Genomic DNA, 14,574 nt, shown 5'->3' on the forward strand with positions numbered 1-14,574 from the left:
AAAGGAAGCTCGGAGCAAACAACAGTAACAAGTTTATTATAATATTTCACGCCCTTTCTACCACAAACAACGTGAATGGATCTACGTGTAGATCTTGAAACAAGTGGAATATCACAATAAAATAATAAGCAAAACATATTTCGGACTTACCATAGGCAGTAACTCCATTGAAATGGCATTCCTCCAGAAAGGTGTCCGTGTTCGCCGTAGCTGCTTACCAGTGCCTTCCATTTGTCATCAGCGCCGTAATCACAAAAAACAAGATCAAATCACACCAACGTAACGAGTGGCATACAGGACAAAACGTTTCCTGAATGTTTACTGTTCACTTCTTAGGCTTTTCTTGTTTTATAACAAAAAAGGGAGAAATACAATACAAATGTTGCACTTTTTCGTTTTCTTTTCGTTACAGCGAGATTAAATTGTTGTCTTTCTTAAATTGATTTGCATTGGTGTGTAATTAATGTTTATGTGTGAATGGTTGGGCCGTGTGTGTGTGTGTTGCTATTGGTTGTTGCTACACTGCTTACTGCGATTACGGAATCGAAATCGTGTCACAGCTTTTCTACATGCTCATTGCCCATCCATAGTGGTCAATACCATATTTCATACTATCTAATAGATCCTTCGACGGTTGAATTTCTGCGGGTTTGGAATAGAATGTATGTATATAACAACAGAGAACACAGAACACATCTGAGTGCTACCGAACCGACTGTCCACGGCGTCTTGTCGGCGGTAATAAACGGACCAGATGTAACGACTACGTAAGAACAAATCCTTTCCCAGGTCCGTAATTCCTATGTAATCCTTCCCATTCCAAGAACACTAGCTTGCGCTCTCTTTACCATTTTCCCTTCTAGGCTTCTCACTGTGTCTCGGTCACGACTTTCCAATGTTGAGTGTCGAGCGCGGAGTTGCAGCGTTCCGCCGTAATACCTCGTTCCTTCATATGGCGCGAGTCGAGACAGACATTGATCTTCCGGTGCTGTATCAATCCGCCATCCTTCAGCCGCCACTGTTGGTTCTCCGAATCGTCACAGTATTTCATCAGCACACTGTTGTACTTTGCACTGATCGTGAACTTGACCAGCGTCAGACAGAGATCATGATGTTTCAGTTCGCCCTTTCTATTGAGCACCCAGTTCTGGTTACCACCGTTGCCATGGCAGCTATACAAACCCACGACGGCCCCAGCAACATTACCAAGACTGTCTATACAGTACGCACCCTGCCGTATGCTTCCGTTGTTCCGCCGATCCGGTATACTAAGCTGAGGGTACACATTTTCCAGGTACCAGCGGAACGGTTTGCACTGTAACTCCCTCCGCAGCTGCAACCGATCGTCGATGTCTCCGAAGGGAATATTCGTAGCCAGCGGAACGGCCGCGTAATAGTACTTCTTGAACTCATCCATCCACACTTCGGCAGCGCGGCGCGTATTTTTGGCAAATATGTTCCCACTGCCACCACCCGGGAACGTGTACGGATGGCGCTTGCGGAACACGTGGCCGACACGGCTGCACGGGATGATCTCCAGCGAGCCGCCACATTGCCACACGCGAAAACTAATCTCCAGATTTTCGCCACCCCAAATGTCCATCTGCGTGTCGTAGGTGCCCAGCCGCTGGAAGTACGCTTTGTCGATCACGAACAGCCCGCCAGCGATCATCGGCGTGCGTATCGGTGCGGTCGGGTCGCGCTGCCGTGCCTTCCGCTCGGCATTGCTCAAGTACTCCCACTTGAACACCAAGTTCCAGTCGAACCCACCGCGCAGATCGGCCGACGCACCGATGTACTGAAACGTGTCCATGCTGATCACATCGATCACCGGACAGACGACGCGCGTCGGATCTTCGGCCACGCGTGCAAGCAGCGGCTCGAGCCAGTTCACATTGCATTCGCAGTGACTGTCCAGGAAGGTGAGCACCTTGGCGGTCGCCGCAGCCGCGCCGGTTACCCGAGACCGTACCAGACCTTCGCGTTTGGCGTTTCTGATCAGTCGCACCTTCTGGATCTTGGCCAGCTCCTGACCATCTTCGGGAAAGTCGGAATAGTCGTCCACCAGGATGATTTCATGGATTAGACGCTCTGGCGAACGATTCAGCACGCTGACCACCGTCCGCAGCAACGTACTGCGGGCTTCGTTATGGAACGTAATAATGACGCTGGTGGCGGGCAGATGCGCAATGCTGGATGGCTCGGACCAGCTGGACCGGCGGCACATCGCATTGCGCGTGTCCGGCAGCTCACGGTTGCTCTTCAATCCATCGCTCGCCTGCTGATTGAAGCGATTCCTTAAGTACGGATCCTCACCGCGCTGTAGACCACCCTTCTGAATGTAGCTCGTTTCGTCAAAGTAGTCCCACGTCATGGGCGGCGAGTTGTAACTAAATATACTATTGCTATTGCTATTGCTATTGCTACTGCTACTCAAGAGGTTGTGGCCATTCGTGCTGCTGCTGCTGAGCAACAAGCTGCTACTTTCCCCGTCCTTCGACTGGCTCAGGTGTTCATTGTCGCGATGCGTAAGCTCGTCGTGAGTACCGCCGTGGAAGCTGCGATCCGAGGACGCTGACGCGTGATGTGCCTTGCTGCTGCGCAAACGAAGCGCTCGATTGCCATCGTTATGATAGTAGTCTCCTTGGAAGTAGTAGATGACCACCAAAATCCACGTGATGGAGATGAGGCCGAACACTTTCACATTCCGTCTCATAGCGATCGCTTAGTGTGGCTGTTGTCGCGTTGCTCGTTCCAATGCAGAATAGGCGATTTCATCGATTTGCACAAGAAATGTCGCGCCCGAAAGGACTGCTGATCGCCTTGGACGTTGGGTCGGAATGACCAGCCGAGTGTTATACTGGACGCTGTTGATCCAGCAATGGTGGTTACTTTTAGTAACGTTGCACGGTGTGGATAATACTTTTACGTTCCATTCTTCCAACCCAGCGTTCCATTGGCTTGACCGCAGCGGGAAGAATTCAAAGCATTTGGTGTAAATTACTCGTTTCCCATCGATTTATCTGCAAAAAAGAGAAAAATAAGTATTAAAATTTGAATCAAAACATCCAGCTTTTCAGAGGTAAACTAAATAACCGTAAACAGTATGTGTTGCAATGGATTATCCATCCAGCTAAGATTTCATTCTTCAAACATTCCTTAATTTTTAAAGATACACTCTAGGTTAAATAATTTTAAAATAATCTAGACAGCAAATTTGATAAAAATAGAAAAAAGTCTCGAAATAAGTAACATAACTGTGAATTTGTTGATAATTTATTCTGCCAAGAGAAGGTTTAAAATTGAAAACAATTGATTGATTTTAGCTATTTTTAATTTGTCAACAAACGAACGAATATATACAATTTGGTTACGTTCTTGGACGTTTGCATTTGATAATTAATCGGACATCTCTGTCCGATCTCAGGAACAAAAAAACAAAAGAGCTAGTAATGTATAGAATAGTATTGCAATAGAAGCAATTTTACATGGCTCAAACACTCAAATGAAAAATGAACTACAAATCCATGCCCCAACACGTTCGAATGAGAGCACCAACGCCTGCTAATTGTTTCGTACATCAGAGCATGAAATTGTGCGGTGGTCGTTGAAACGCGAGCTCGCGGTTGAAAGCATAGATTCGCTGTTTTTTTTCTACTTTGTTTCCTCAGAGCATAAGCGGTACTTAACACCCTATCCCATTTATGCACCCCAGGAGACCCCATCGATTGGCTGACGTCCGGGGGAAACGAAGTGGCCCGGGCGGAAACCGGCGCGCTGCTTAGCCATCACGAGATCGGCACGGTTGAGAAACAGATCGTTACGTGCCCAGATTCCGCTCACTTCGCGATCGGTAGAAATCCGCGCCGAAAGCGTCAGGCCTTTATGGAGCCACAAATTGCTTTTGCCGTTCACATATGAATGATTTGCAGGGGTTTTCTGCAGACGAAAGGTGCAGAGAGATGCATGAAGGCGCTCCATCTGGCGGAGCTGCAGCATCCGTGTTCCGTTCGTAAGATGCCTTGCGGCGTTTGTGGTATATTTTTGGAGAAGCTATTCTTTCCGACCTTGACCTTCGAGCGCGTATATGGCACCGATACACATATGGTTTTAATGTGGAACGGCGAAGACGCAACGGGTTTTTGGAAGTAAAATCTACCCGCATACGGATATATCAAGTTTTTCGAAAGTGCATGAAGGTACTGATTGATTTTTACAGCTGTTCACTTATAGGCTGCTCAACTGACTCAGCAACAGCAAGGCGCTTAAGTTAATATATAAGTAATGTATTATGCGGATAAAAAGACTTTGAAATGATTCAGAAAGGTATTCCCATAAATACTTCCCAAGAAGTATCTCTTGGGCTGGTCTGTACTCAATAACACTAAAAAGAGATTCTGTAAAGTCTTGTGAAAAGTAGCTAAACAAATTTTTTAAAGTATAATTTCTAAACTATAACTTTGTTTTTTTTTTATTATGTGGATGATTCTCCCCAATTGATTTTTACAGCATCCGACCGAGAGAGTAAAGTACACTTTAATCGATTATGTTGTATGATATAATTCATCAACTCGCTTGGTGAGCGTGTTGCAACTAAGTAGAGCCTCCCATACGAACGCAAACTAACCCGAGCATTTTGATTAGGCTTTCATTTTTAGTTTTTTTTTTACCTCAAGAGCTTGTGAGCGCTTTCCGGGTGCAGAAGCAAAATCATCTGCTGGCTTTCAATTGAATACCAGCCAGACTAACCAACGAGCCACTTGCGAGCATCCAATGCACGGTTCCTTTCTCCCTGTGGTTTTCCCAACAGCTTAGTACCGAAACACTACACCATAAGCATTACCTAACTAAAAGTGCAAAGACCGGTCGAAAATCGTGAGAATCCGGAAAGCAGGCAGATTGCTAGTTTGTACATTCCTGCATATTTTATTTTCCATTTTTTCTTTGGTTTTTTTAGTGAAAGTGTATGTATGTTCACAGTGAAAGTTTATTTTCTTCAAGTTAAAATAATATGTATATTTTTGATTTTTTTTGCCAAGCCTAATCGATGAGGAGGATGTGCAAAAATTAAAAGATGCTTCAGCCTTTTAAGCGTTCCGAACCAATATTGGAATTGTTCGTTTTCAACATGAATCACAAATACGATTGGCTGCAGATTTGCGTATTTTCACTGGCAAAACCCTTTCGTTTAGCACAACGTACAGTTTGTTGAATTCATAATTACTTTCACAAATTTACATATTACCTTGAACACATTTGGACTATAACGGATGCTGCATGGACTATTCAGAAAATCTCAAAATAGAGTTTGAACACTGGTAGTTTTCCAGCACGTGATGTTGAATTGAAGGCTGATTTTTCGCAATGCTAGTTTTACCCCTTTTGGCAAGGGTTGTCTTTTCAACTTTTCTTTATTTCTAATGACACTTTTGTCGAACAACAAAACAAAGAAGCTCACAGAATCGGCACACACGGGATCACTGCAGTGGAGAACATTCAGGCAAACACAACGCGGAAGCAAGTTAGACGAAGGCTCACGAGGAATTGAACTAAGGAAGCGACTGTTACAACACGGCGAGCCTACTAATGTTGCGAAGGAGTTATTTGTCTGCTCGTGGCCTGCTGCGTTCGATACTGCAACGATGGTATCTTCTGGATACGGAATTGAATCTCCGCACAACATCATTCGCGCAATCCCGTTCACTCTCGCTTGTTCTCCTTCTCCTTCTGACGCTGCTGCTCTTTCTCTTTTACATGCAACTCTCTTTTATTCACAACAGTGGAAAACCCTATCACCCGTGACCACAACAGTCATCCGCGCCTTGTGGCGCCCGTGCGCTCTCGTTGGCCCCCCCACATGTCTATTGTTTTACGTTTCACCGGGCTTTGATGAAATTTGAAAAAAAAAGAAAACCAACCAAACCAACAACGAAATGACGGGAACCAGACTGGTTACGGTAATAGAGGGGGGAAGGGATGTGGCCAATGGAACCGTTTTCTCACTTCCACTTGAGGAGAGGGAAAATTTAATAAATAAATAACCACCTAACCGACCGACAATAGCCGACCATTTTCTCCCAAGAATCAACGGTGGGTGCAGCGAAGACGTCTAGAGCATTTGCCGACACGCAACCTTTCGTCGCGCGCGCATTTTGCTCATCGCACGAAGACGGCCGTCTCGGAGCCAATCCGACCCCACCACTTACCTACATTTTTCTTCCTCTGGCTTGGCGCGGATCACCACAACACAGCGCGAAATGTGTGGCCGTGTGTGCAAATCTATATGCGATTCGCATCTCGTCTTGGCACACGGTCCTGTGCTGTGCAGAGATGCGGAATGATGCACTACAGCGCGCGCACGACCATGCAATGCGAGTAAGCGCACTGAGGAACGGTTGAGAAAAATAATAATAAATAGCACCGTGCGGTTCCGTTGACTTCGATTGTTGGCGAACGCAGATCGCGCGAATGGTGGAAAAACGAAATGGTAGCGTGCCCTAAGTAGGTGGCCCTCCTTTGTGGCTTAACGGGGCGGCACTGATGCTCAATCGCTAGGTAGGCAAATTTTCTGCTAGTCCGAGAGATGAACGTGAATAGAATGGTGAGGGGAGGGGGTGCATGAAAGGAAGCGGGACGATTCCACCCTTCTCCAACGGGGGATGCTTGGCTGAATGTAGTAACATGCACGGTTTCCACTCCAAAAAGCAATTCATATTTAGGAGGAGAGTGTCGACGGTTACTAACACCACCGGGGCTAAGCCACTACCTTCTATTTTGCCAGTTATGCTGCAGTTTATTCCGTGGATGTGGTTGCTGCAAAACTGCAATCTCCAGCGACCGGGTTCCAGCCAGAAAACGAACTACATACGTTGGAAAATCACTAGCCAACTTTACCCCACCGGGGGTAACGAATTTTCGTCCTACTACGCGTGCGTTCGAAAGAATCGATAACGTATATTCTCCGCTGCTCTCACTTTATGTTACATCTTGTTTGGCACGAGCATTTTCCGTTGTTTTGTTTTTTGTTACCCACCCGCGCCCCCGTCACATTGTAAATAATCGGTTATTTAATTCTACCTTATTGTATCAGCACTTACCATTTTAAATAATTCACTTTGCCGTTGCTCTGAAAGCAGCTGGCACGATAAAATCTGTACATTTTTCCACGATCATTGTCAAACTGCCCTGAACACCGGACGATCCACATCCGGGGTGTACCACGGCGTACAAAACAGTATTATTGGGCAACATGGTAATGAGCCGTTCTTTTTGGCTCTCTCTGTTTTGCTCTTCGATTTTACTTTCACTTTTCTCCTGCTTCTTGCGCGAGTCGAGGACACGGCAAATTTTTTTGTACACAAACTCCAATCAAGGTAGCTTTGGAATTTCAGGTAGCATGTCGCAGATTGATTGGACGTTTCGATACGACCAAGGTATGTGTATCACATCCCGGTATTCTGTGAGCTGGGCAAGGTTGTTTTTATCACCTATGTTTCTACAGGTTGGTTTCTATAGCATTTGACAGCGAACACACAGTGGATTTGGAAATAGTACGGAACAAGGTTACTCTGTCTTGAACAAGCCTCTGTTGGTTGAAGCAAGTACATATTATGATTCTTTAATTGTTTGATTGTTTGTTTGATTACTTTTACTTGTTTTTGTATTCCAATATTGTCCATCTTGATCACCAAAGAAAAGACGAAAAACGATTGTAGTACACCTTGATAATATGTCAAATTGTGAACTGCCAATTCGCCATACGGAAAGCTACCTATAAATGTAAGTAACTTGATATCAAAGGCAGAAAAAATCTCCTAAAAAGACCTACATTTGTCAGAATACACAACAGTGAATTGTAATAAGCATACAAAGACGAAGGTCGCGAAAGAGGATAAATTGATTAGTTTTGTTTGGCTGTAAAAGGGAGCGGATTTCATCACCGATTTCCCGAAACCCACCTTGTGACCGTAATCCTGCTGTTCTAAGGAAAAGTAAAACAATCGGATGGCGATCAATCAAAACACCACCGAATCGTCGTTTCAAAGTAGTGGCAATGGAGGAAGTGAATCAGCGTCCAAACTGCGAAAACTACTGGAGGGGCTGCTGAGCGTAGAAAATTCGGACGGTTTGACCGAGGCAGAGTATCGTCAGATATGCGAGTATATCTGTTCCCTACTGCTGGCCGATCAGATCGACAAGAGTGCGATGCCAAACATACGCAACATGCAATCGCTTGCGGAAATCATCACGAAGCAGTTCCAGCAACTGGTCGAGATAAACGCCTATCGCGATCTGGTGCAGCATTGCCTGGAGAAGCTGTACACCGACGATGCATTTGCAGAGAAAAAGATCCCCTCCCCGTATGTCACAATCATGCTGGCCCTAATGGAACCGAAGCAGGGCGTCGCATGGATTCTGTCCAAAAACCTGATCGATGAAGCTATCGTTAAAATTCTTACCGTTTTCATCGACTGGCTGTGTATGATCAATTTTGCGCCAAATCTCAATGTTTGGATTATGCTACTGATCGAAGGACTTCGGGTAAGATTTTTGTGTATGATGTACATATATGAAATCGTTTGAATCAAACACATTTTTTTTAATACTTTGCAGGCCAAAGGAAAAACTAACTGTATTTCGAAAGTTAGAAAGGATAGACTGAAACAATGTATGGATCGCATGCATCTTCCCCATTTTCAAAAACAAGTCGGCCCAGTTATTACGTGTTTGGAAGCTGGAGAGTTACGATCGGTAATATTAACAGCACCAAATGGCAGATTCAGCGATACATTGATGTTTCTCTTCTGCAGGATATTGGTCGGCTGAGCTACGCCTACTCAGAACCGTTCGACAATGTTGTAATTGGTGACAATAGTTTGACCCGTTCAAATGCACGGGTTGGATTGGTCAATTTGGGTAACACATGCTATATGAACAGCGTGGTGCAAGCGTTGGCCATGACTAAGCAGTGAGTACTGTTCAAACATTATTTGCGATTGTATATCGAAAGAAAAACGTTCCTAACCTAAAAACTATCTCCTCTTGGAAGGTTTTGCACGGAAGTGTTGCTCAAGCAGATCGATGCACCGCCTTTTTCCGAGGTGCAACAGCTACTAGCTCTTCTGATTCATTCGCGACGACCAGAACTGACGCCGCGAGCAGTGCTTGCTTCAACCAGGCCACCAGGCTTCGCACCGGGGTATCAGCAGGATTCATCCGAGTTTCTCAGCTATCTTCTTGATCGGTTGCACGAGCAGGAGAAAAAGCTGCTCCATCAAGCGAGTATCCATCAGCAGCACCAAGATACCGGTTTGCCACTAGTTGCTAGCACCCACAGTGGCGGCGCCAGTAATCAGCCTAAAACTCTCGTTCAGAAAACCTTCGAAGGGCAGCTTTCGGTAGGATGCTTGTGTGCAGTTTGCAACAGTACGAACCATACGATCGAAACTTTCCGATCGCTGGATCTGTCCTTTCCCGATGACAACGAGCTGGGAGTGTCAGCAGACGGTACACATTCTGTCCAGAAACTGCTCGATTATTTCTGCTCCTCGGAGAAACTTACCGGCGAGAATCAGTACTTCTGTGATCGCTGTCAGCAGTTGCGTGATTGTGATCGCTCCGTAACGGTCACCGTGCCGCCACAAAACTTGATACTTACCATCAAACATTTCCGTTACGACCAGAGTCGCAATCTGCGTGCAAAACTGATGAACAAAATACTGCACAATGAAAACATTTCGCTCGCCGTAACGGACGCAGATGGGCACCGTCGGCAGTTGCACTACCGAAACTATGCGGTAGTCGTTCACTACGGTACGAACATGGACTCCGGACACTACTACACTTACGCACAGGACGGTTCGGGATCGTGGTTTAAATTTAACGACAACTACGTTACCGAATGTTCGACCAGCGATCTACAGAACATCCCGAGCCCGAACACACCGTACATTCTTTTCTATCAGCTCGTCATGGATAACGTTGTGGGTTCGCCGACCGGGGGGACAACAATTTCCGCGGCAGCAAACAATCCCAGCTCCATAAGTTCCGCGTCGGTCTACGGTGCGCCGAGTGGCGGTGGTGTATACGAAAACTTTCCAGCTCTAAACGAGCTGCCCAGTCGGTTGCAGGAATTCGTACGCGATGATAATCTACTGTATCACCGAGAGGTTCAAGAGCAGCGCGACAAAAAAGCCTCCAAGATGCCTTTCCTTTCCTTGGGAGGTTCCGGAGGGAATCGCCGCCAGTCGGATGACTACGACGATCCGCCACCAAGTTCCTGCAACAGCAAGTGGATTACACCGTCAAACAATTTCATCTTTTAAACCACGGCCCATGTCGACTAGGTTCGCTTTCCAGTGCGGATAGGCTTTTTCCGTTTTCATTTCCCTTCCATCATCCCCTATTTTACGACAAAAACCAGGGATAAACATTATAAGTTGTTGAAATTATTTAAAAAAAAAGGTGAGAAATGATATATAAATCTTTTTTCGATGAGTTTTATTGCAATCGTATCGTAGCAGAATACCCGTTAGATTGCTGTACCGAAATTAGAAAATTCGTTGAATTCAGTGGTTTCATTTTCATTCATTCTTTTCCAATAGATTGAAAAATTCTGCTTATCGCACAATTTTTCCTAATGAAAGAGTTTTTGTTACTTTTGATTGCTCGGTAGGAAAGAATCATATCCTTCTCAATGTGTATTTTTAATAAACTAAATTTGTTAAACAAGCCTGAGTGTTCTTTATAAACTTAATTTGATATCTCATGATGTATCCGAATATGACGACTTAAATTTAGTAAAATTAGTAAAACGAGGCTTGATTTAAAGCATGGCCAGTATGAGCTCGCAATAAAGTGTGCATGTAAGAAGCTGGCCTTGTTGAGATCGTAAGTTATTTATGATTTGCAGTATGGATCAAGCGAGGCCAGAATGCCAGAACAGGCTTCTCCTCGCCAGTGTTCAATTTCTTCGTCCAACAACTGTCACTCAGTTTACCTCGGCCACTGGGAAAGGACAGAGGCAAACAATAAAGAAAAGTTTTACTCGAGAAGATCTTGGTATTGCTGCAAGCTGTCAAAGTGCGTTCATTCATTTGAAATTGGAATATTGCTCGCAAAGCATCGATTACAAACAAATCTTTTCTGTGGGTTTCTCGGTGGGCTTGTAAAGTGTTGCTAGAACTGGACAGTTTTTGTGATAGCAGGAATTTTGTTGTTTGTTTTGTTGGGTCGTAATTGAGTAAACGTGACGTAGGTGCACGTTGAATCGTATCGCGTCGTATCGAATATTTTATCGTGTGGCAACTTGAACGCGTGAAATAGGTAAAAAAAATATCGTCAACAGTTTACCATGGGAAAATCGACGCAGAATCCGATCGATCAGGATGGTAGTAGCGATCGCATCACTGCCCGCGTTGGATCTCGCACAAAGGTAAAAATAATACATTAACGTAATATGTGGGCTAATTTTTTTATAACTTACCTTATCACTTTTCGTTTCTATGGCAACACCCAGAAAGCTAAAATCGTGTTCGATCCGTCCGACCATCATGTGCCACGGAAACGAAATCGGAGGAGTGAAAATGATTTTCCAGCTGTAACGACCCCAAAGTCCGAACCGAACCGAACAGCGACACCTTCGTCGTCCTCGTCAACTGATGGAGGAAGCAACAACGTGTCCACATCTCCTGGAGGGCATCAAGGAGCGACACCGAGTGGATCATATCGCTTTTGTATGGTATGCGGGAAAAACGGCCCTGGCCGGATGCCGCGCAAAACGGCTATTGCTCCATGGACTTGTCCCGGATGCTTGTGGGACAAGGAAGCGGAAAACCCGAACAAATCCCACGACAAGCATCAAGAACAAAGCTCTATGCAGCCGACCAGCAGTGACCGAGGGTTCGAAGAGGAAGACACCAAACAACAGCAGGATTTTGCCGGTTTTAGTGAAACAGAACTGAGTGGACATGGAAACGATGACGCACCAGAAAACGAATGTTTGTCCGCAAAAATTAAAGAGGAAGAACCAGACTCAGAGCGAGTGGACGACTATCGGCGTTCAAGCGAAAGGATCGTTTGTAAGCAGGAAAAATCTGATCGAACCATTGCTAAGGAAGAAAAGGAAATTCGTTTCTGGTCGTGCGACGATGTTTGCCGTTATTTTAGTCGACACTGTCAAGACTGGGGAGATTTATTTCAGGAACAGGTACCTAAACCTTGTTCGGTTTTTGTGAATGCTTACTCATTACACTCTAAAACCCCACAGGAAATCGATGGCCCATCGTTGCTTCTCATGCAAAAAGGAGACGTACTTTCAAGATTCGGTCTTAAATTGGGGCCCGCTATGGAACTGTATCAGCGGATAGTAGCCCTACAAAATGGAGATCGTGAAATCGTTGATGTTCGCTTGACTTGGATATGAATATAAAAATAAAAGATCATTACATTTTATATTTTATTTTAACAAATAACATTTTGTTTACATTACCTTTTAGGGCAGTATTTTCCCTTGAATTTCTAAAACTGCAAATAGTAATGCGTATGCGTACTAAAATTGCTAAAAGGGACAGCGTGAACGGCGTCGTTAAGGTAAGTGATGCTTGTAAATACCGCTTTCAGGAAAGAAAGTATATTTAACTTGCCATCGCTTCATATAATAAATATAGAAATAAATGGATGCTAGAGTAAAGCGACGAGTACTGCATTAAAATTATCCAGGAAATTAAGAATTTCCTACAATATGGAAATTGTTTATATGTATTCTCAACCGTAGCGCATCATGCTGACATGCACAAAGATGGTTGCGGTGCGTACGGCAAATGTCCCAGGTAACCAAATCAAATTCTGTCGATTGAGTGAACCAAATGAAATGAACTTGTTATTAGAGATTCATGTGGTTTACCATGATCATTTGTCTGATCACCCCGTTTAGAACATTTTGACAAAACGTCAAAAGAAAAACCAAAGAAATTTATGACAGTCCAGTTATTGTTGCTTACTTTTACTACGGTCGTTGCACACTCAATTGTAACACGCTTTCTAGACTGCGCTGACAGGCGCTGAACTCCATGCAAAAAAAATCTAGCGCGATTCGCGCGACATCGCGCAAGGTTTTTTTATATGGAGTTCAGCTGCTGTCACTCGGGGTCCACACTACAGCGCGACGTCGCCTGACAGGAGCTGAACTTCATATAAAAAAAAACCTTGCGCGATTCGCGCGACATCGCTGCCTCGTCCGTACCGTATTCGTCCATCCTTCACGCGCAAACCATTTTAAAGTGTACTTGTCTAAACGTTAATTTATAGATAATAGAGTACTTTTTAAGTGTATCATAAGACACAACATTTTTAGACAGTTATTGCTCTGTACGTAAGATGGCATTGGCATACTACACACAGACAAGAGAGCCTGAAAAATTCAGAGATCCTCGAGTTCCATAAATTCAAAAGTCCGTGACACTCCGAGGGTTTCACTAAAATAGATACATCATGTTTTTTTCATGATCAATCTCCAAGCATTCCCAACGAAAAATTTTGGCGTTATTTTGGGGTAAAAGAATTCTCTTCAGAACTGCCCGCTCTTCTTTTCAGAATTCTTTTACCCCTTCTTTTGCAGCAGATTTCCTATGCAATCTAAGCGTAAACTGACTTCTGAAAAGAAGTGTAAAACAATTCTCTTTATACTTGCGGGACGCCTCAAAAGAGAACGCTTTTGACGTGACAGTGCGTTTATAATATCTATTTCTGACTATACGTGGGAAAAAACGTATACTCATTCGTAGTAGATTATATTAGCTGGGTTCAGGATATCTTTTCTTTCCCAAAATAATTATTTTCTTGCAGGAAAATATTTTTGTTTGTTTTATTGTTTTGATATATCGATAATAATAATATATTATCGTCCGGTTCGGAAGGCAATCAGGCGAAACATCCAGAAATGGTCCGACCCCTCCTCTGGTTCGTGCTGGCAAACAGCGACCACGGATCGTAGCAGGCTCCTTCGATGAATGATGTGCAGCACCACTCTGTCATGGTCAGTGAAAACACGTAGAACGCGTTGATGTTCACTTGAAGCCGCTCCTTGAAAAGAATGGAGATTTCTTGATGAAAGGCGCGGACAAATCATTATCAGTAAGAACTCTGCTGTGGGTTCTTACACACGTACTTACTGTCTGGTGCGAGTTAACCCGGCCCCGATTAATCACCCCGAGTCGGTCGATCCAAGCGCTGCTATCGGACACTGGCCACCGATGCTATGTTACACCCGGTAACAACCGATGATCGCCACGATGTCCAACCGCCACCGACCAACTATTAACGCTGTGTTGCAGTTTCGGCGCCTGTCTCTAAGGGTCATCGTCTCTTCCTGTTATCTTTCCTGCCCTTTTCCTACCATGTTCCATGATGTTGTTTAAACACTTGTCTATAAACTTCACTCCGATTCAGACACCCAAACCCGCGAAAGCGTTATTATTAACTCGCGCTTCCGAGCAAGTTGCTTCGATTTCATTAAAAAGAAAACAAATTTTGGCAATCGAAGTCTCATGACGTTTCGTTTGACGATTGTGCCGA

At 44.5% G+C, this 14,574-nt stretch overlaps 3 protein-coding genes across 4 annotated transcripts; 2 read left to right on the forward strand and 1 right to left on the reverse strand.

The window, feature by feature from the left end:
• Positions 1-288: 288 nt before the first annotated feature.
• On the reverse strand, positions 289-2,736 carry LOC131263106 (polypeptide N-acetylgalactosaminyltransferase 2). 2 transcript variants are annotated; one of them, XM_058265259.1, is made up of 2 exons: positions 2,580-2,736; positions 289-2,483 (listed from the first exon to the last, which is right to left on the reverse strand). In XM_058265259.1, the coding sequence occupies exons 1-2, from the start codon at positions 2,714-2,716 to the stop codon at positions 869-871; spliced, it is 1,752 nt and encodes a 583-aa protein (XP_058121242.1). In that variant the 5' UTR covers positions 2,717-2,736; the 3' UTR covers positions 289-868. The 2 variants fall into 2 exon arrangements, with proteins under 2 accessions (XP_058121242.1, XP_058121241.1); XM_058265258.1 differs by having other exon boundaries at positions 289-2,736.
• Positions 2,737-7,829: 5,093 nt separating this feature from the next.
• On the forward strand, positions 7,830-10,733 carry LOC131262749 (ubiquitin carboxyl-terminal hydrolase 35). The gene is made up of 4 exons (XM_058264814.1): positions 7,830-8,541; positions 8,614-8,751; positions 8,811-8,968; positions 9,050-10,733. Exons 1-4 carry the CDS (start codon positions 8,005-8,007, stop codon positions 10,323-10,325), a joined length of 2,109 nt encoding a protein of 702 aa, XP_058120797.1. The 5' UTR covers positions 7,830-8,004; the 3' UTR covers positions 10,326-10,733.
• A 282-nt stretch (positions 10,734-11,015) lies between these two features.
• On the forward strand, positions 11,016-12,473 carry LOC131263613 (polyhomeotic-like protein 3). The gene is made up of 3 exons (XM_058265843.1): positions 11,016-11,434; positions 11,519-12,208; positions 12,269-12,473. The coding sequence occupies exons 1-3, from the start codon at positions 11,354-11,356 to the stop codon at positions 12,422-12,424; spliced, it is 927 nt and encodes a 308-aa protein (XP_058121826.1). The 5' UTR covers positions 11,016-11,353; the 3' UTR covers positions 12,425-12,473.
• The last annotated feature ends 2,101 nt before the right edge of the window (positions 12,474-14,574 follow it).

This window comes from Anopheles coustani, chromosome 2, assembly GCF_943734705.1.
Source record: "Anopheles coustani chromosome 2, idAnoCousDA_361_x.2, whole genome shotgun sequence".
NCBI lineage: Eukaryota > Metazoa > Arthropoda > Insecta > Diptera > Culicidae > Anopheles > Anopheles coustani.

Bases quoted from the DNA above. Each gene is read 5' to 3' on its own strand.
- LOC131263106 (XM_058265258.1), bottom strand. From the start codon at position 2,716: ATGAGACGGAATGTGAAAGTGTTCGGCCTCATCTCCATCACGTGGATT.
- LOC131262749 (XM_058264814.1), top strand. From the start codon at position 8,005: ATGGCGATCAATCAAAACACCACCGAATCGTCGTTTCAAAGTAGTGGC. The intron at 8,542-8,613 runs GTAAGATTTTTG...AATACTTTGCAG, and splicing joins TACTGATCGAAGGACTTCGG to GCCAAAGGAAAAACTAACTG. The intron at 8,969-9,049 runs GTGAGTACTGTT...TCCTCTTGGAAG, and splicing joins GCGTTGGCCATGACTAAGCA to GTTTTGCACGGAAGTGTTGC.
- LOC131263613 (XM_058265843.1), top strand. From the start codon at position 11,354: ATGGGAAAATCGACGCAGAATCCGATCGATCAGGATGGTAGTAGCGAT. The intron at 11,435-11,518 runs GTAAAAATAATA...GGCAACACCCAG, and splicing joins GCGTTGGATCTCGCACAAAG to AAAGCTAAAATCGTGTTCGA. The intron at 12,209-12,268 runs GTACCTAAACCT...AAAACCCCACAG, and splicing joins GAGATTTATTTCAGGAACAG to GAAATCGATGGCCCATCGTT.